The sequence below is a fragment of the Lynx canadensis genome, chromosome B1 (genome assembly GCF_007474595.2).
Source record: "Lynx canadensis isolate LIC74 chromosome B1, mLynCan4.pri.v2, whole genome shotgun sequence".
Lineage (NCBI taxonomy): Eukaryota > Metazoa > Chordata > Mammalia > Carnivora > Felidae > Lynx > Lynx canadensis.
In genome coordinates this window covers 131,145,800-131,166,399 of record NC_044306.2, presented here as the reverse complement: position 1 = coordinate 131,166,399, position 20,600 = coordinate 131,145,800, and the positions used below count along the sequence as shown (strand labels likewise).

The window sequence follows — 20,600 nt, the reverse complement described above, 5'->3', positions numbered from 1 at the left end:
CAATCAGTTCAACTGTTTAAAACAATTTTTTTTGTTTAAGAATCCACATGTAACTGATACCATAGATTGTTTGTCTTCCTCTATCTAGCTTATTTTGCTTAGCTTAATGCCCTGCAGTTGTACCCATGTTGTCACAAATGACACTATTTCCTTCTTTTTAAAGGCTGAATAGTATCCCTTTATATTTACATATCACATCTTCTTATCTCTTCATCATTGATGGGACACTTAGATTGTTTACATATCTTGGCTATTGTGCATAATGTTGCTATAAACATGGGCATACAGATAGCTCTCTGAGATAATGATTTCATTTCCTTTGAATATATACCCATAAATGGAATTCCTAGATCACATGGTAACTCTTTTTAATTTCATGAAGAAACTACATACTTTTTTTCATAGTGACTGTACCAGTTTACATTCCTACCATCAGTGTATAAAGGTGCCCTTTTCTCTACACTTTCCACAACACTTGTTTGAATTTTTGCTAATAGCTACCCTGACCGGTGTGATATAATATCTCATGTGGTTTTGATTTGAATTCCCTTATAATTAGTGATGTTGAGCACCTTTTCATGTACCTCTTGGCTATTTTGTATGTCTTTTGGGAAAAAAAAATGTTTAGTCTACTTGGTCATTTTTAAATTGGATTATTATTGTTATTTTCTATTGAGTTGTATGAGTTCCTTGTATATTTTGGATATTAACCTCTCAGAGGATATGATATTTGAAAATATTTTCTCCCATTCCATAATTTGCCTTTTCATTTTGTAGATTATTTACTTTGCTATACAGAAGCTTTTTGCTTTGAAATAGTTCTATTTGTTATTTTTTGCTTTTATTGGTTTTGCTTTTGGCGTGAAATCCAAAAAGTCATTGCCAAGACTAATGTCAAGGAGCATTACCCGCTGTTTTGTTTTATTTTGTATTGTTTTCCCAGAATTTTACATTTTCAGGTGTTATGTTCAAATATTTAAATCATTTTGAGGTTTTTTGTTTTTGTATACTGTAAGATGCGGGTCTCTGTTTATTCTTTTGCATGTGGTTATTCAGTTTCTCCAGCACCATTTACTGAAGAGACTATCCTTTCTGCATTGCATACTCATGAGTCTTTTGTCAAAAATTAATTGCTCACATATGATGCTTTTATTTCTGGGCTCTTTATTCTGTCCCATTGATCTGTGTGTCTGTCTTTATGCCAATACCATACTGTTTTGATTACTACAGCTTTGTGGTATAGTTTGTAATCAGGAAATGTGACACCTCCAGCTTTATGCTTTCTCAAGATTGCTTCAGCTATTTGGGGTCTTTTGTGGTTCTTTATACAATGGTTTTCTGTATTTTCATGAAAATGCCGTTATAATTTTGATAGAGATTGAATTGAATCTGTGGATTGCTTTGAGTAGTATGGAAAATTTAAGAACATTAATTCTTCAATCTGTGAACATAGAATATCTTTCCATTTATTTGTGTCTCAACTTGTTTCATCAGTGTCTTAACAGTTTTCAGTGTAAGAGATCTTTCACTCTGTGGCTAAATTTATTTCTAAGTATTTCATCCTTTTTGATGCTATTGTAAATGAGATTGTTTTCTTAATTTCATTTTCTGATAGTTCACTGTAGTTTGCATTTTTAAGTATGGTGAGCAGAGTATTAATCAAGGTAACATATTAGCAAAGAGTTGAAGATGATTAGGGAGAAGGATGTACAAATATATAAGAGAAGTATAACTATGCAAAGACTGTGTGGTAAAGGCCACTTTGGTACTGGAGTGTGTCTGCAGTGTTCTAGCAATGGCAAGAGGTCCAGAGTAGCATAAACAGAGTGAAGGAGGAGGGTGCAGCAGAAGATGAAGTTAGAAAAGTGAACAGATGAACATGGGGAGGCCCTTAAATGAAGGGATAGAGTAGGGTTATCATAAGGCAACTGATAGGACATTGGTTAAACATAGCTCTATGACTAGAGGAATGCTCATGATCAATGTTACTTATGTCTTCAGTGTATCATTCTGGTTACCATGTGGAAAGAAGGCTGTGGTTTTTGTGGGGGAGAGTCAGGTAGGAATAGGCAAAGGAAGGAGACTGTTCAGTATTATAGTAACCCAAGCTAGGGTTGATGGGAGTTTGGTCCAGGATGTTAGTGGGGAAGGTAGGAAGTGATCAGATTCTGTATACAATTTGAGGGTAATAAAGACAGGATTTGCTTATGTGATTTATATGAAGTATGGAGAAGCCAAGGATGGCTGCAGAGGTTTTGAGCTTCAAAATCATTATGTGATTAAGTAAACTAAACTTACCACTATTAATTTAAAACTTCTTTCTATGATAGAGAATTTTTGAATGACACTAAGAGTTTCTTATTTGCTTTAAATGGAACATTTGTAAAAACTACAGTTAAGCATTTGTATTAATATTTATTTATTTATTTATTTATTTATTTATTTATTTATTTATTTTAATAGTTCTTGCCAGTAGCTTCAGTCCATATCGTGAAGGGAGATTTATAGAGAGGCGATTGCGATCCTCATCTGAAGGAACTGCAGGGAGTAGCAGAATGATTTTGAAACCAAAAGATGGAAATGTAGAAGAAGTGAACAGTCTAAGAAAGCAAAGAGCAGGTTCATCATCTTCAAAAATGAACAGCATGGTAAGTATACACATATACTTGCATTTATTAAAATAGTTATGTACAGGACTGGGATATTCCTGCCTTTTGCAATATGAAAACAGACTGAAGAATAGACATTTCATAACTTGAAGAAAAAAATCTATCTCCTTAGTTGATATCCCAAGTTAAAGAGGCTACGTTTGCACTCGAAACTCTTATGGGTCTTGACACATAGTAGCACACCATGATAGTTGCCCTCAATTCCTGTCTTCCTTGCTTCCATAGAAAGTTTGATACTCTGTGTTCTAGATCAAGACTCTGGGATACACAAGTTAAGAAAAAAGCTGATCATGAGGGTACCCTTTGATAACCATTATTTCACACCATCTCTCTACCCTATAGCCACTCTAAAAAATGTCCTTTTATATTCTGCCATTATGCCAGTACCACCCATTGACTCTTCAGGGATCCTACATCTGCTTGACGTTTTACAGTTGCCCATCCACACAGGATGAGGAGCTTTTGGGGTCAAGGCAAAATGCCCATCCAGAGCTTTGACACATTCTGAGTAACAGATTCCAGATTTCTGGTTCAAACTGCACGAGCCTGCTGGTGAAGGGTAAGGTAGCATGTCTATAGGGGAGTCGTTTCTGAGCTTGCACTTGAGGGCTGTGGTGTCTTAGAGGCAGGTGTGTGATGCTCATTCGCAGTGAAAGATAAAGCCAGGGTGGGAAATTGATGAGTGGACTGCAAGAGGTCTAGGGGGCCTCAGGTCTTACAAATATTGGGGTGGGATTGCCTTTTGGAGTTCTCTTGTTCATTTCCTCACAGATGTATGCTTTTCCAGCAGTGTTTTTGATTCCTGGTATTTAACAGTGCTTCTTTGAAATGATATGTCTACCTGTGTACCTGCTTACCTACTTACCTGTATCCCCTGTTAATGGATATGTGTGAAAAATGCTCAAAACTAAATTACTCATGTATTTTATCTCTGTGTATTTTAGATGATTTGGTTTCAAATGTAAATAGGCCATCCAGTTTTGAGAATTGTATTGTGAAGAAGTCTTAAGTTACTGAGGTAACATTGAGTGATAGCCAAAACATTTCCTTGAAGTTAGAAGTACTAACGATTAGATTAGGTTTGGCCATATCTTAATATTGGGCAAATCAGTAACTGCAAAACAACAAATGATAGTGGGATTTTTGTTTCTATCATACAATAGAATTTTGTGTATTTATGTTTTTACATAGAGAATGGTGTTAAATTTCATCTTTTGGTGCATTGAAAATATTGTATTACTATTGCAGTTGCTATTGTTTAAGTGCAAGAACATGGTAAAAAAGATTTTGAGTTGATGCAGAATTAAAAATCATGGATAACTACTTATTATGAAACATTTCTCTTCACGAAATTCTTGTTTTTCCTTCGTAAGATGTATTTATGTTAATAATTATGCAGTATGCATTGGACTTGCCCAGAGTTGGGCCTTTTACATATTCTTTGTAGCTCATGATTTTCATACTATATTTCAGTAATTCTCTTTGTAACATCACAAATTATTCTTCCCAATCCACAATCAAGATTTAATATTTAAAATGTCAGAACACAGAAATGCAGTTTTGTTCTTTCATTTGAGGCTTTTTATACTTTTCAAAAAGTGTCCCTGCAGTGGTACAGCTCTTCCACTAGATGGCAGAATTACATCATTGCCATGGTTGGGGAAAGGCTATCCTTAATAGAATAGAAACTCCATTAAAATATTGTACATGTTCACTGGATTTACAGATAACACTTGTTAAAATAAATACTGGTGATTGACTTTCTATATGAAACCTATCAAAATTGTTTTATGGCTTTACTTTTTTTTTTTTTTGATCTCACAACTACTATCTCATCCTTTAATTTTACAGTGTAATCATGAATTTAAAATGTGTAAAATATGTTGTTTGACTCATAGCAAAGAAGGCAAATGTTAGGACTCTTTAGGTAATCTTAGCTATATGTGAAACAAGTGGCCTTTTTTGGAAATTATAGCTTTATGTGTGACCGTGACACATTTTCTGTATTCCTCTTCTAAAATAATTCAAGCAAATGTATATATGTAGGAAAACATTCATGTTCAGTTATTCTTTACTTTTGGAGGAATAATAATAGTAACATGTATTTTCAATATTTATTTGGACCAAAGTACTTCTCTTAATGCTTCATGTGTTTTATCACATCCAGTCTTCCCAATACTATCCACCAAATGATATTGTTATTATTATTATTATTATTATTATTATTATTATTTTTAAATGTTTATTTATTTTTAGGAAAGAGAGAGGGAGAGAGAGAGAGAGAGAGCACAAGTGGGGGAGGGTCAGGGAGAATGGGAGACACAGAATCTGAAATAGGCTCCAGGCTCAGCTGTGAGCACAGAGCCCGACGTGGGGCTCAAACTCATGAACCACAAGATCATGACCTGACCCAAAGTTTGATGGTTGCTTAACCCACTGAGCCACCCAGACACCCCCAAGTGATACTATTATTAATCACATTTTGTAAAGGAAAATAGAACTCTAAGAAGATAAGCAGTTTACCTCAAAATACAGATAGTAGGTGGCAGAGATAGGATTCAGATTTGGATTCTACCTAACTTTAAATCTTAAATGCTTTGGGGAGAATGTAATAAGTTTAAAATTATTATTTATTTTTTGCATTATTTATTTGTAATGAAGTTAAACACAGTTAAGGCAGTCTGTGCTTGTTCTGGGTCTAGGCTATAATCTTCTGTAAGGGATACAAAAAATAAACACAATTTAATGCTGATTCTGTACTTAAAATGTGTACTTCTTGATATACTGATGAATGGTATCAGTGTCTTTACTGAAAGGTAACTCATGTAGAAAGGAACATTGTTGCAAAAAAAGATGTTCATACTTAGAAGGAACCGGAGTATTTTGTCTAGTTGATGGGGATTTAAGTTTACCAGTAGGATATGGCTTGCTTTATTTATTAAGATGCTGAGAGTTTCTGAATGAACAAAGATATGCCCTAATAGGGTAGACCACAGTTCTAGTGGTTTTGTATATTTTGGGGATATTTCAATCTGAAAGGGAAAGAGGAGGATGTATTAATTCTTTGAACCTCAGTGCCTCAGAAGAAATTGGAGTTGGCTTAAATTTATTACATGAAACCAGAATATATCTGGAAAAATTTGATAAGGATTCACATTTGTTAAATATTTTCAAACTGCTTTAAGTAAAGACTTTCCTTCATTTTCTCTATTATTTTCTTGATACCTTTCTTAGGATGGCCCACATATTTAAAAAAATATTTTGTAGAAATAGGCCCTTTCTTTTTATGAACTTTTCTTCTAGACTGTGGTGTATAATTTTTTTAAATGTTTTATTTATTCTTGAGAGAGAAAGAGAGCAGGAGCGAGGGAGGGGCAGAGCAAGAGAGGGACACAGAATCTGAAGTAGGCTCCAGGCTCTGGGCTGTCAACACAGAGCACTATGCGGGGCTGGAACTCATAAGCAGTGAGATCATGACCTGAGCCAAAGTCGGACGCTCAAGCTACTGAGCCACCCAGGCTCCCCTAGACTGTGGTATATAAATGAATAAATTTAAGGATTTGTCATTGTTTCTCCAACAGCTTCACATAGTGACATTTAACTCCATATGTAAGATCATCCTGCTCTATAAACAATTATTTTTTTTTTAATTTTTTTTTTCAACGTTTATTTATTTTTGGGACAGAGAGAGACAGAGCATGAACGGGGGAGGGGCAGAGAGAGAGGGAGACACAGAATCGGAAACAGGCTCCAGGCTCTGAGCCATCAGCCCAGAGCCCGACGCGGGGCTCGAACTCACGGACCGCGAGATCGTGACCTGGCTGAAGTCGGACGCTTAACCGACTGCGCCACCCAGGCGCCCCTGTAAACAATTATTAATGTGAGGATAGATTCATATATAACGGACAACACAGAGGCTCTGACATCATTACAGGAAGGAAAGTGCTTGAGTGTATGAATAAGGATAAGCTATGATATATGATAGCAAATAACCTCCAAATCTTAGTGGCTTTATAATATGGATTTCTCACTCAGGCTACATGTTTGTTGTAGAAGGTTCAGGAAGTTCCATTTAATGTCTCATTCTATGTCCAGGCTGTTGAACTATTGCAAATATTGCCTTTTACCATGGCAAAAAGATCTCTGGAGGTCCTCATCCCAGTAATAAATGCTCTGACCTGTGGAGACTCATTTCACCTTCTCTGACAAATTATTGACTAGATCTAATCACTTGGCCCCTACTTGCCACAAAAGTCTCCAGGAAGTAGTCTCTTGCTTGTGTCTAGAAGGTGTTGACCCTGATATATTTGGTGGGCACTAAGGACTATCATATTCTCAAAAGATTTAGTGTACATCAGTTCTTTTAATTAACTGGGAATTCCTGCTTGCCTCCTCCCTCCCTGTTAATGGACTCTGATTTATGACTCACACTGTGTTGGTCACTGTGCTCGAAAAAGATTAAGACCTCTTTGAAAGTTAAAGATTGATTTGTAATTACAAGTTCTGTTTTTTGTGTGCTCTCTTCCTGACTTACAGTCCTTGAACTATGTATCTAAATTAACTTGACTAAATTTCTGGGAACCTTAATGAATTTGGAAGTATTTATTTCTGTACATTAAAACACTGGTTCAGAAAGTTGCATTGTCTTTAGATAACTTGGCAAATGCATCCACAACATTGCCCCGAACTTTTTGTGCTAAGGGATTCTGCCAACATTCATTTATGGCTAGTTTTACTCTGATAGCATACTTTTTTTCGTATGCAGTTTGGCATCCTGTTTGTTTTTATAGGAACTGGGAATGGCAAAGTAAAAACAAAGCAAAAAATAATCTGTAGGACTTTTTTGGTAGAAGAACAGACCATATTTACCTTTGAGGGAAAAAATAGTTACTTGCAGATTATTAGCTTCTCATATCATATTTTAATTCTTGGCGTGTTAAAATCCAGAGTTTAGATGTTACTGACAATAGCTAAGTAATCTCAGATGAATTAAGCCCCATATTAACTAGCGAAACACTTAACTATGAATCCACTTTTTTTGGTGGGGGGGGCAACTGTTCTTTCCTTTATTAGCTTATCCTTCATTCATTCATTTACTTATCTATTCTTTTACAGTTTCTTTAAATAAATATTTATTGAGAGCCTACTCTGAAGATACAAAGATGAAAGAGAGGCCTGGAAGATAGAGTTCCAGATTAGGAGACATTGACATGATCTTGTCAATGTAACAGATTTAATAATTCTGACTATTTTATAATTTACACTGTTAAGGGGATGTTTGATTTGGATTATGGCTCTTGATATCAAATGTTTAGAATATGTGAACTCCTGTGTCCCTAATTTATATAGAGTTTTGCTCGCATGCTCAATTGGCACTGTGAAATATATATGTAATTTATGTCTTTGGCTAATTTCTACCACTGAGGCCCAGCTACCAATGCTGAACAGTGACTCTGAGAGGCACTTGGACAGTAAAGAATAAAGTACATTAATGTTCAAGGAATCCATTTCCAAACACCCCACCTTTACCATACATCAGGAAAATGAACTCTACTGGCGTTTTGGTATATGTACTTTCACACTTCCATTCTGTGGCATAAAGGTTGTTGGAGCTCAAAATTAAGAGCAAAGAAAAGCTGATAATTAAAATGTCTAATTTTATAAATGTTTCCTCCTAATCCTGAAATTCCAAATGGAACTTTAAAGTACAAAAAAAAATGTTACTGGCATTTGGAGAGTTAAAATAATGATCTCAGCTTTTGGTTTAACTAATTGTCAGTGGAATTAAAGGTAATATCATTGAATGCTACAAGGACATTCAATGAGAAAAGGGAACCATTAGTATTTGTAAGGAAATGGAGCCACACAAATCATTCTTCTCAATCCTCGTAAGTTTTAAGAAGGAGAATCACAAGTATCACTCATTAAACATTAAGTTACATTTGTTGATAACTAGTATATTAATTTTAGATTAATGGCTCTAATCTATAATGCCTTTATTGATTTTTCTACTTACTAATGATTCTTTTCCTATCAATGCCCTTCTAAGTTGTATCACATATATGGCACCTGCTACTTAGTTATTTGAATAGGTCTCATTTTACCTATTAGACTTCATTCGCTTAAATGGAAGAAACTGGTACACTTGGTGGCTCAGTTGGGTAAGTGTCCGACTTCGGCTTAGGTCATGATCTCACGGTTCATTAGTTTGAGTCCTGTGTCGGGCTCTGTGCTGACGGCTCAGAGGCTGGAGCCTGCTTCGGATTCTGTGTCTTCCTCTTTGCTCCTCCCCGACTCATACTCTATTTTTCTCTGTCTCTCAAAAATAAACGTTAAAAACAATTTTAAATGGAAGAAGCTTTTTACGTTATCAGCATTTCTTACAGCATTTAGTATAATGCCTGGTACATAATAAATATGTGTGAAATAAAGGTATAAATGCTGACTAGGTTGTGACATATGCTTACATAGAAATGAATTAAAAAGCCTTTAGTACAATCATTTTATGTGGTTTGCTTATGCACATTTTTTGGCATTTTAATTTATTATACAAATGTACAGATGTCTTTATGATGCACTGTTTGATATAGCTCTGGTTTTTTATATCATACCAATTGTGACATTGTTCCAGTAGAAACATAATTCATTTTACGATGGTCAGACTTATGGAATGGTTTCCGGGATCACATCATACAATAGTTATGGACTGGCTATACAGAAAGAAAAGAAGCAGTCAATTATTGGCAATATTTTTTGAAGCACGAATTAAAAAATATGGTCAAATATGCCTAAGGTGATATTTTAAAACTCCCTGCATGTTTTATCTAGTCCAATTCAGTTCATTTCTTATAAACTTGCAGATTCAGAAGTTCCTTTATAAAAGGAGATTGGATAAAATATTCCAAAAAAGCAGAATTGGATAAAATATTCCATTCATTTTTTTATGTCTAGCTTTGGGGATGAGTCATTTTCATTTAGAAGCTGGCACAATTTATATGTTTGGGGCACAAAATTATGAATAGCTTATTCATAGAGTTAACTCACTTCATCTAAAATGACTTGAGGACCAGTTTGAGTAAATAAATAAAATTGCAGTATCATAATTATTAACATTTCTTTTCATGCAGTTCACATGAGAGGTACATAGCACTTAATTTTTTTCCTTTGCAAATTTTTCCCTAATGTGAATGTCTTAGTCTATTAGGGCCGCTATAGCAAAATATCCCAAATTGGGTAGCTTGTAAATGACAGAAATTTATTTCTTATAGCTCTGGAGGCTTGGAAGTCCAAGATAAAGATGCCAGCATTGTTTCTGGTTTATAACTAGCACCTTCTTGATGTGTTGTACATGGTGGAAGGGACCAGGGAGCTCTCTGGAGTCTCTTCTTTTTTTTTTTACATTTATTTATTTTTGAGAGAGCACAAGTAGGGGAGGGGCAGAGAGAGAGTGAGACACAGAATCCGAAGCAGGCTCCTGGCTCTGAGCTGCCAGCACGCAGCCCTACACAAGGCTCGAACTCACAAACCATGAGATCATGACCTGAGCTGAACTTGGACACTTAACCGACTGAGCCACCCAGGCGCCCCTGGAGTCTCTTTTTTTTTTTTTTTCCCCAACGTTTATTTTATTTTTGGGACAGAGAGAGACACAGCATGAACGGGGGAGGGGCAGAGAGAGAGGGAGACACAGAATCAGAAACAGGCTCCAGGCTCCGAGCCATCGGCCCAGAGCCTGACGCGGGGCTCGAACTCACGGACCATGAGATCGTGACCTGGCTGAAGTCGGACGCTTAACCGACTGCGCCACCCAGGCGCCCCTGGAGTCTCTTTTATATACACAATAATGACATTCAGGAAAGTTCTACCCTTATGACTTAAGCACCTCCCATACCATGTCCAAATACCATCATTTCAACATACAAGTTTTAGGGGGACAGAAACATTCAGAACATAGCAATAAAAAATCATATTGTAACAGTAGCAGTATTAAATAATATATATTAAATGCTTTATTAAGAACGGCACATATTTCTATTATTAAAACAATGGAGGACAGTAGTAGAAGGCAATTAAAGATTCTTTTATTTAACCATACTACATCTAGGATAATCATAAAGCAGCTTGTATACTTTCTAAAAATAAGAAATTAGAAAATTAAGTTTACTTTTTATTCTTGGGGTTAGAATGCAAAAATGACCATTTTATTTTTAATTGGATCAAGTTATATCAATTTTCTGTGAGATGAAAAAAACTCTTTTATGCCTTATTTAGGTAACCCCATGGGCTGGCACAGTTTTTATAGCATGACAGAGAATATTTATTGATTCAGAATCCATGACAAATCTCTGGCCATCTGAACAGCTGCACAATCTGTAACACAGAATTGACCTTGTGTAAAATAACTACATTTTCTGAGGGAATAGTCATTGGAATTTGAAGCTTTTACATTATTCTAGTTAAAGAATAAAGAAAAATGTATTTTTTGTCGTTATTCTATTTTAAAATTTAAATTTAAATGTGACTATTAATTTTAGTGAAATAAATAAAACAAATTTTGACTTCCAAGGTCAAGAAATATGTTATTATAGTAGAAATATGCCTAATACTAGGCATTATGGTCACTTTATATACAAAATAAATATTTTAACATATTAATATTATGTTGAAATTTCAAAGTAATTTAAAAATTGAGACAAATTTTTAAAATTGTCTCAGAAACCATATTTGCAGAATCCATATTTGCAGGATACAAAGGTGTGATTTTTCAAATGAGTTGCGCATATATATTTTACACTTCTGCTCTATGATGTCTTTGTTTAAATTCATCACTTGTCAATTAGAGTGGCTGTCATTTTTATCACTTTTATAATTTAATTCAGTGATCATTTCACTTCACTGCCACATTTTGCTCTAAAATGCCTTCTTTGTTTATATCTTTTATTGTTCTTAGCTTGTTTTATCCAAGCTGAAACAATTTATTATTTTTTTTAGCTTTGTCTCTTATGCTCTTTATTGTATACATTTGTAATTACTTTATAAAGTTATGATTTTAATATTCAGTAGTTGTCTTTAGTACTACCCAATGTTTAGTGAATGTGCCAGTGAGAAACCCAAATAATTTTTTTTGTCAAGAGGGACTCACATGAATCAGAGCTTTAATCAGACATCTAGGGGCACAGGTGAAGCAGGTAGAGATCTGAATACCTTCCCAGCTTCCCATGTCCTTCCTTTCTTTATCTGATGGGTCCTGGCTCAGATTTTTGAATGAGATTTGAAGTGGTAGGTGTGTACGATCACCTCATTTACACAGAAAGAGCCATCTCAGTACAAAACATCTCCATTTTTTCCCATCCATTTTGAATACAGTCACCATGCTGTACATTACATCCTCAGAACTTATTTATCTTTATAACTGGAAGTTTTTACCATTTGACCATACAAAACCTCTCGATTTCATATTCAGATGTGTAGAATACATAGAAATTTTCCGTGGAGCCATATTCCATAAATCTCTGTATTCTAGCTTTATTTTTCGTAAGCAACCTAGATAATTAGACATATTCTGTTAAAAGCAGTCCATAGATAAGCTGCCCTACTAGTGAAACCACTTAGTTTGCCAGTTTGTTTGCTAGGAGGTCTGTTATCAGTGTGTTTACAAGGAAATTCTATTGAGGCAGCTGCCTTCTTCCTTGACAGAAAGCATACTCCCATTTCCTCCTATAACGGGAAAGTGGATCACAGACCAGCAGCTTAACTCAAGCACTGAGTATGAACTTTATTGTTATTTTTTGAGTATGAACTTTAAATGCTGTCCTCAAACTATCCATCCTGTTTTTGACACTCCCAATACATTTGTATTTTTACCCGTCAGTCCTTCATTTCCTTTGATCTTAGACATTATGGTCATTCTTTCAAAGCAGTCTTTTCTACTAGTCTTCTTGAGTTCTGATCCTCATCTCCTGTAGAATAGCACTTCATAGCACTTTTCCCCTCTGGTTTCTTCTCCAGTTCTTCATTACTGTCAGTGTACAGTATGATCAAGTTTCTGTCCTTGAAGAAAGCAAACAAAATAATTTTTTTCTATGCCCTGCTTAATCCAGAAGTTCTCTATCCTGGCCCTCTTTTTCCTTACAAGTCAACAAGTTCTTAAAGAATAGCCTTTTCTTGGGGCGCCTGGGTGGCGCAGTCGGTTAAGCGTCCGACTTCAGCCAGGTCACGATCTCGCGGTCCGTGAGTTCGAGCCCCGCGTCAGGCTCTGGGCTGATGGCTCAGAGCCTGGAGCCTGTTTCTGATTCTGTGTCTCCCTCTCTCTCTGCCCCTCCCCCGTTCATGCTGTGTCTCTCTCTGTCCCAAAAATAAATAAAATAAAAAAAAATACTTTAAAACTCTAAAAAAAAAAAAAGAATAGCTTTTTCTTGGCATATTAATTTTCTCAACTGCCCATGAACTCTTCAGTTGCATATAGTTTAGCTCCTGTAATATACAGGATGTTTCTCAACTTTGCAACTATTGACATTTTGTCCTGGATAGTTCTTTGTTTGGGTACAGGGGTGTCTAGTGCAGTATATGTTTAATAGAATCTCTGACTCCTACCCAATAAATGCCGGTAGAACCCTCAAGTTTTAATAACTAAAAATATCTCCAGGCATTGCCAAATATGCCTTTGCAGGCAAAAATCACCCTGGGTTGAGTACTACTCTAAAGTCATCAGTGACTTTACCAATTTTCATATTCTTTTTTTTTAAATCTTCATCATTAACTTCTCTCAAGTTCTTACACTATTGAAGACTTCATATATCTATCTATCTATCTATCTATCTATCTATCACTTCCTTTTTTTAATTTTTTTAATGCTTATTTATTTTTGAGACAGAGAGAGACAGAGCATGAGCGGGGGAGGGTCAGAGAGAGAGGGAGACACAGAATCTGAAGCAGGCTCCAGGCTCTGAGCTGTCAGCCCAGAGCCCGACGCAGGGCTTGAACTCACGGACCGCGAGATCACGACCTGAGCTGAAGTAGGATGCTTAACTGACTGAGCCACCCAGGCGCCCCTATATATCTATCACTTCCTCTCTTTTTCTCCTTTTTTTCTCCTTACAGTCTCCTTAGCAGGCTGCTTCTTCATATCTACATTTTAGACACAGCTATTACTTGCATTTGGCCCATCATGCTCTTGCCTTTATTTTTCACCTGTCCTATCTGAAAACTTAAGATATAGGTGAAGTCATTTGTAGATTCTAAACAAAAGGCTGGGAATCTCTATTATATCAGAAATCTGACAACATCAGTCAACATTGAGAAAAACAGTATATTGGAGTTATGGAAATAGAATGAAGGCTTATGAAAGCTCTCTTTCCATAAGGAGAATAGTAGAAACTCTGAGGACTGAAACTTTGGAGTAGATGTAGAGAAATATGCAGTGAATTGGTATTTGCCCTAATAGTTAATGGCTCCTCTTCCTTTGTTCTCTGCTATTTATATTACTGTCCTGTTTTTATAGACATATAGTTCAGCCTCCTTTTAAGCTATTCCAGTAATTCTCAATCTCCCTTCTGTTTCTAAAGCCACATTGGATAAACAGCAATTACATCCCTTAAAATAGGACCTCCTCATTAGAGACAGTGTAATACACTGTGATAATAAATTCTACCTTCATGGCTATCACCCACCACTACACTTTTTTGTTTTTGTTTTCCATGTTTTTTTTAAGTTCTTACTTCCAGTTAGTTAACATATAGTGTTATATTAGTTTCAAGTGTAAATATAGTGATTCAACAAGTCCATACATTACCCATTGCTCATCATAACAAATGCACTCCTTGATCCCCATCACCTGTTTAACAATCCTTCCATCTATCTCTCATCTGGTAACTATCAATTGTTCTCTCTAACTAAGGGTCTGTTTCTTGATTTCTCTCTCTCTCTCTCTCTCTCTCTCTCTCTCTCTCTCTCTCCTTTTCCCAGTTTGCTCATTTGTTTTGTTTTTTTAAATTCCATATATGAGTCAAATCATATGGTATTTGTCTTTCTCTGACTGACTTATTTTCCTTAACATTATACCCTCTACCTCCATCCATCTTGCTGCAAATGGCAACTTTCATTCTTTTTTATCTAGTTATCTACTTCATTCCTTTTTATCCACATCTTCTTTACCCATTATTTAGTCAATGGACACTTGGGCTGTTTCCATATCTTGGCTACTAAATAATTCTGCTATAAATGTTGAGGTGCATGTATCACTTTGAATTAGTGTTTTTGTATTTTTTGGGTAAATACCCATAGTGCAATTGCTGGATTGTAGGGTAGTTCTATTTTTAACTTTTGAGGAACCTCCATAGTGTTTTCCCCAGTGGCTGTACTAGTTTGCATTCCCACCAATAATGCAAGAGGGTTTCTTTTTCTCTACATCCTCACCAACACCTGTTTTGTGTGTGTGTGTGTGTGTGTGTGTGTGTGTGTGTGTGTGTGTGGTTGATTTTAGCCATTCTGACAGGTGTGAAGTGGTATCTCATTGTAGTTTTGATTTGCATTTCCCCAATGATAGGCGATCATGAAAATCTTTTCATGTCTGTTGGCCATCTCTGTGTCTTCTTTGGAGAAATGTTTGTTCATGTCTTCTGCCTAATTTTTAAAAAATTTTTTTTTCAACGTTTTTTATTTATTTTTGGGACAGAGAGAGACAGAGCATGAACGGGGGAGGGGCAGAGAGAGGGAGACACAGAATCGGAAACAGGCTCCAGGCTCCGAGCCATCAGCCCAGAGCCCGACGCGGGGCTCGAACTCCCGGACCGCGAGATCGTGACCTGGCTGAAGTCGGACGCTTAACCGACTGCGCCACCCAGGCGCCCCTCTGCCTAATTTTTTAATTGGATTATTTGTTTGTTGAGTTTTATAAGTTCTTTTAAGTCTTTTTGGAGACCAACCCTTTATCTGATATGTCTTTTGCAAATATCTTCTCCCATTCAGAAGATTGCCTTTTAGTTTTTATTTATTTTTTTTAATGTTTTTTTTTTTTTTTTTATTTTTGAGAGAGAGAGACACATAGAGCACAAGTGGGGGGAGGGGCAGAGAGAGAGGGAGACATAGAATCTGAAGCAGGCTGCAGGCTCTGTGCTGACAGTTGAGCCCAATGCGGGGCTTGAACTCATGAATTGTGAGATCATGACCTGAACTGAAGTCGGACACTTAACTGACTGAGCCACCCAGGCGCCCTGCCTTTTAGTTTTATTGATTGTTTTCTTTGCTGTGCAGAACATTTTTATTTTGTTGTAGTCCCAATAGTTTATTTTTGCTTTTGTTTCCATTGCCTTAGAAGACAATATCTAGAAAATGGTTGCTACAACCAATGTCAAAGAAGTTACTACCTGTGTTCTCTTCTAGGATTTTTATGGTTGTAGGTCTCACATTTACATCTTTTATCCATTTTGAATTTATTTTTGTGTATGATGTAAGGAAGTGTTCTAGTTTCATTCTTTTGAATGTTGCTGTCCAGTTTTCCTTATACCATTTGTTGAAGATACTGTCCTTTTCTTATTGGATATTCTCTCCTGCTTTGTTGAAGATTAACTGACCATATAGTTGAGGGTTTATTTCTGGGTTTTCTATTCTGTTCCATTGATTTATGTATCTATTTTTGTGCCACTACTATACTGTTTTGATTACTACAGCTTTGTATATAACTTGAAGTCTAGAATTGTGATGCCTCTAGCTTTGTTTTTGTTTTTCAAGATTGCTTTGGCTATTTGGGGTCTTTTGTGGGATTGAGCCCTGGGTCAAGGCCCATGTTGGTCTCTGTGCAGAACATGGAGCCTGCTTGGGATTCTCTGTCTCTCTCTCTGTCTGTCTCTCTCTCCCTCCCCCTCTACTCCCCTGATCTCTCTCTCTCTAAAATAAAATTAAAAACAAAAAAATTAAAATAAAAAAATCAAGTTCTTTATGTATTAATGTTTTGTAAGAATAACCTTGTATTTACCTGGCTTCTCATTTGCTTATTTTTTGGAAATGCATGCATTTTTCAAAATCAATTTACATTACTTAGAAAAATAATAGAGAAGAGCATTTAAAATTTCCATATTTTACTATAATTATGTTGCATTTTAATTAGACCATTTATCCTACCTACTTATTTCTTGACTAAGAAGTTAAGGAAAAAATATCTACATTTAAGATATTGTCTTAGCTATTTAAAAAGAATTTTAATTTGCATCTTTGTTTTCTTAAACAAAAAGTTTAACCATCATGGACATCTTTGTGGACCCTTACATTACTAATCACGTCATAATTTGATAATTTACTACTTAAAAAGTGTCTTCTGTTAAATTGCAAGATAATGTTTTCTAAAATAGTAATAGGTGATGACACCAAAGACCAAAATATTATGTTGAAGAAAATAGTGATTTATAGAGTACCTTATTTACTTTAAAACAAATTTTGAACTAGAGTGTCTTTTGTAACAGTACTAGTCTATCCTATCATAATTTTAATATTTCTAAACTCTTGTGAGAGAAAACTGTAAACCACTGAAGTTTTTGCTCTTTCTTACTTTTTTATTGTTTTGGAAGAATACACCCACTACTAGGGTTTTTAGTTTGAATATTTAGACTACATGATTTGAATGGGAGGCAACCAGCTGTCAGATAATTCATGTCACGTATTAGGAACTAGTTGGGATGAGACAGTGTATCAGCATGCTGTTGCCTTCAGTAGATTTATGTTACAAAGAAATGCAGATACATTAATACAAGTAGTGATTTTCAATGAAAAGATCAGGCACCTAGCTATGGTTCATGAATCACAGTAATTCTCTTTCTTTTATTTTTTAATAATAATAACAGTACATGGAAACTATCGCTGAGCCAAGTGGCTACCAGAGTATGCTGATCTTAAAGATTTAACTTGACCCAGCAGTCCACTGGAAGTTGCTATAGCTGAGAAAAAAGAACTGAAGCAGAGATGCTAGGTCTACATTTAGAAAAAGAGAAAGGAACTGGTAATGCCTGCTTTTTTTCCAATAGCATTCATCTCTCTAGGAAGTCCTGCATAACAAAAGGGAGTTGGGACACCATTAAGTTTTATGAAGTGATAGTATGATTTCTTGAAGGGAACTTACTGTTCCACAGCTGGAAGCCTGTAAGGTCTGTTAGCTAAAGCAGTTCAAAGGTAAAACTCTGTTGTTCAGTATATAGTTTGTTTTCTGTGTTTTGATTCAGTGCAGTGGGGTTGAACATAAAAGTGCTAAGGTCTTCAGCTTTTCATGATTCTCTCCCAGTTGTTATAAGTAGACATTTAGGTATTTTAAGGAAATCAGAACAATTGGCCCATACAAATGATTTTTACAGAAATTGGTTTTTGTTCTTATAAAACAACAATGTAAAATAAAGTGATTTCCCAATTTTGATAAAACTTTCTGTATTTACAGAAAAATAAGAATTCTTTCACAATTAAATAGCAAATTATTCTGGTTCAATAAGCAAGTGTATTTTAGTTAGCAATAGACAAAATCTTCTTTAAAAAATTTATTTCAAAAAAAAGACAAGATTGCATAATAAAATCACTGTAGAATTACTTGGGGTACAGCAGCCCAAATTAAAGAAAAACTCAGAAGATAATTATATTAAATGTACTTAAGAGTCAACCATTGTGAATTTTCAGTTGAGCTCAGTGCTATGGCTATGTATCCAGGACAAGTGTCAGGTATTCTTTTTGAAGGGGACGAGGATGACAAAGTGAGCAGGAAGAGGTGTCTTTATTTATGGCAGTGGAATTATGTGATATTAAAAAAAGAAAGTATTGCTTAAAAAAAAAGCCTAGATTTTCTGTGAGGGCCATGCAATTCTTACATTTAAAAGAATATGGGTTCCTTACTTGCAAAGACACCTACCTAAAATAGGTAAGAAATTGCTAGTTCTGGAATCCTGACTATTACAGATGTTAAATAATGTATCAAACAGTGAGCAGTCCACTAACAACTCTGAAAAATAGAAGTGACAGGATATAATTGGCTTTTAATTATTGGTGAGTTAGCATAAAGATTAAAGTAAGATTAATCCAAATTATTTATTCAGTGAAGAATATTACAGACTATTTTGAGTCAGAAACTGGGCTAGTCATTACATGTGGAAAGAAATGTAAAACTTTTTTTCTTACTTTATAAGGTAATATATTTTTTTCTTCAAATCATCTCTTTTCACAAACTGCCATATCCACAAAATAGAACTTGTAAGAAGTAGAACTCAGAGAAGAAGAATGATTTGTCTTCCTCTCTGTTTTTTTCTTCTGCCTTCCTATTTTTTTCTCATTTCTTAGCTTTAACTCGTTTCTCAAAATAACAATAAAACATGACCCAAATGAACACAGTTCAGGTGATATTAATAGTGTCAGATTCAGGAGAGCAGGTAAACAAGATATTATTACTACTATTCCCTCATGTGAATCTTTTACTTAATAACAACAAAGAAAGATTCCCAAATTTACTTTGGAACTAGATAACATCATCACTTTGGTTACATCATGTCACTTTACATTTATTAAATACACTTTTTTATTTTATAATAATTTTATATTTACAGGAAAGTTAGAAGAACTAATAAGAACTCCCACATATACTTAAATTTTTTTAACATTTATTTTTGAGAGAAAGAGAAAGAGAGACAGCATGAGTGTGTAGGAACAGAGAGAGAGAGGCAGACACAGAATCTGAAGCAGGCTCCAGGCTCTGAGCTGTCAGCACAGAGCCCAACGCGGGCCTCGAATCCATGAACTACGAGATCATGACCTGAGCCGAAGTCAGTCACTGTAACCGAATGAGCCACCCAGGCACGCCCCCATATATACTTTATATAGATTTTTCGATTGTTGATCTTTAACACAAAATCTTTCTCTCTCTCTGCTTCTCTCACTGTGATACATACATACAAGTACATATTTATTTATGTGGATTTATTTATCTTAAGCATGTGAGATTTAGTTATATATATCATGACCCTTTACTCCTAAATACTTTACATGCATTATCTAAGAACAAAGGTCTTCTTTTACATTACACTGTTAAGTATCAAAATCAGGAAATTTAATCTTGATACAATATGTTAATATTTAACATAAATCCATATTCAACTTTTTCTAATGTTTCAATTTTTTTTTAAACCTAGGCTCCAATCCATAACCATGTGATATGTTTACTTATCATGTCTCCTTAGTCTCTCTTAATCTGAAAGCATTCCTCACATTCTTTATCTCACCTGGCATTAACACTCATTATATTTATTTTGTAGAATGTTTTTTAAGTCATGTTGTTCTGGTATTTCACTGTTAAGCGATTTTTAGGAGGAAAACTACATGTGTGATATTGTTTTCTTAGTGGATCACATCAGGAGGTTCATAATGTCAGTTTGTTTCATTACTAGTGATGTTACCTTTGATAACTTTGGTAAACTTGGTTTACTAGGTTTTCACACTATAAAATTATTATTGTTCCCTTGTTAATTCATAAGTAATTTTTTGAAGAGATACTCTGAAGCTATGTAAATACGTTTCTCCTCATCACCTTTTATCCAGATATTTGCACAGTAGTAATTTTATAACTCCATCATCCCTTCTATATTTATTAGTTGGCATTCTTCTGTAGGAAAGTCATTTCTCTTTTCCTATATTTAGATAAGTACGCATGTATGTACATGTATACGTATTACTTATCTGAACTGGATCATGGGTTCCTATTTTATTCAATGGATTATGATTCATTATCATCATTGTTTATTTTGATGCTTAAATTATTCCAGATTTGATCTGTGAGAGTCCCTTAGGTGTTCATGGATTTCTTTAAAGAATCAATTAATATTTAGTAAGTTTTTTTTTTTTTTTTTAATTTTAGAATGTAGGAGGATCAGAGAGAAAAGGGAGAAGGAAGAATCTTTAAAAAAATTTTTTTAA

The 20,600-nt window shown here is 35.1% G+C and overlaps 1 protein-coding gene across 2 annotated transcripts in view; it reads left to right on the top strand.

Annotated features, from left to right (window-relative positions):
• Positions 1 to 20,600, top strand: part of CCSER1 (coiled-coil serine rich protein 1) — an 848,536-nt gene that overhangs the window by 146,907 nt on the left and 681,029 nt on the right. For both annotated transcript variants that reach the window (XM_032592937.1, XM_030313430.1), the window contains exon 3: positions 2,464 to 2,648. In XM_032592937.1, the coding sequence (XP_032448828.1) occupies positions 2,464 to 2,648 (185 nt within the window). The remainder of the gene's footprint in view (positions 1 to 2,463; positions 2,649 to 20,600) is intronic.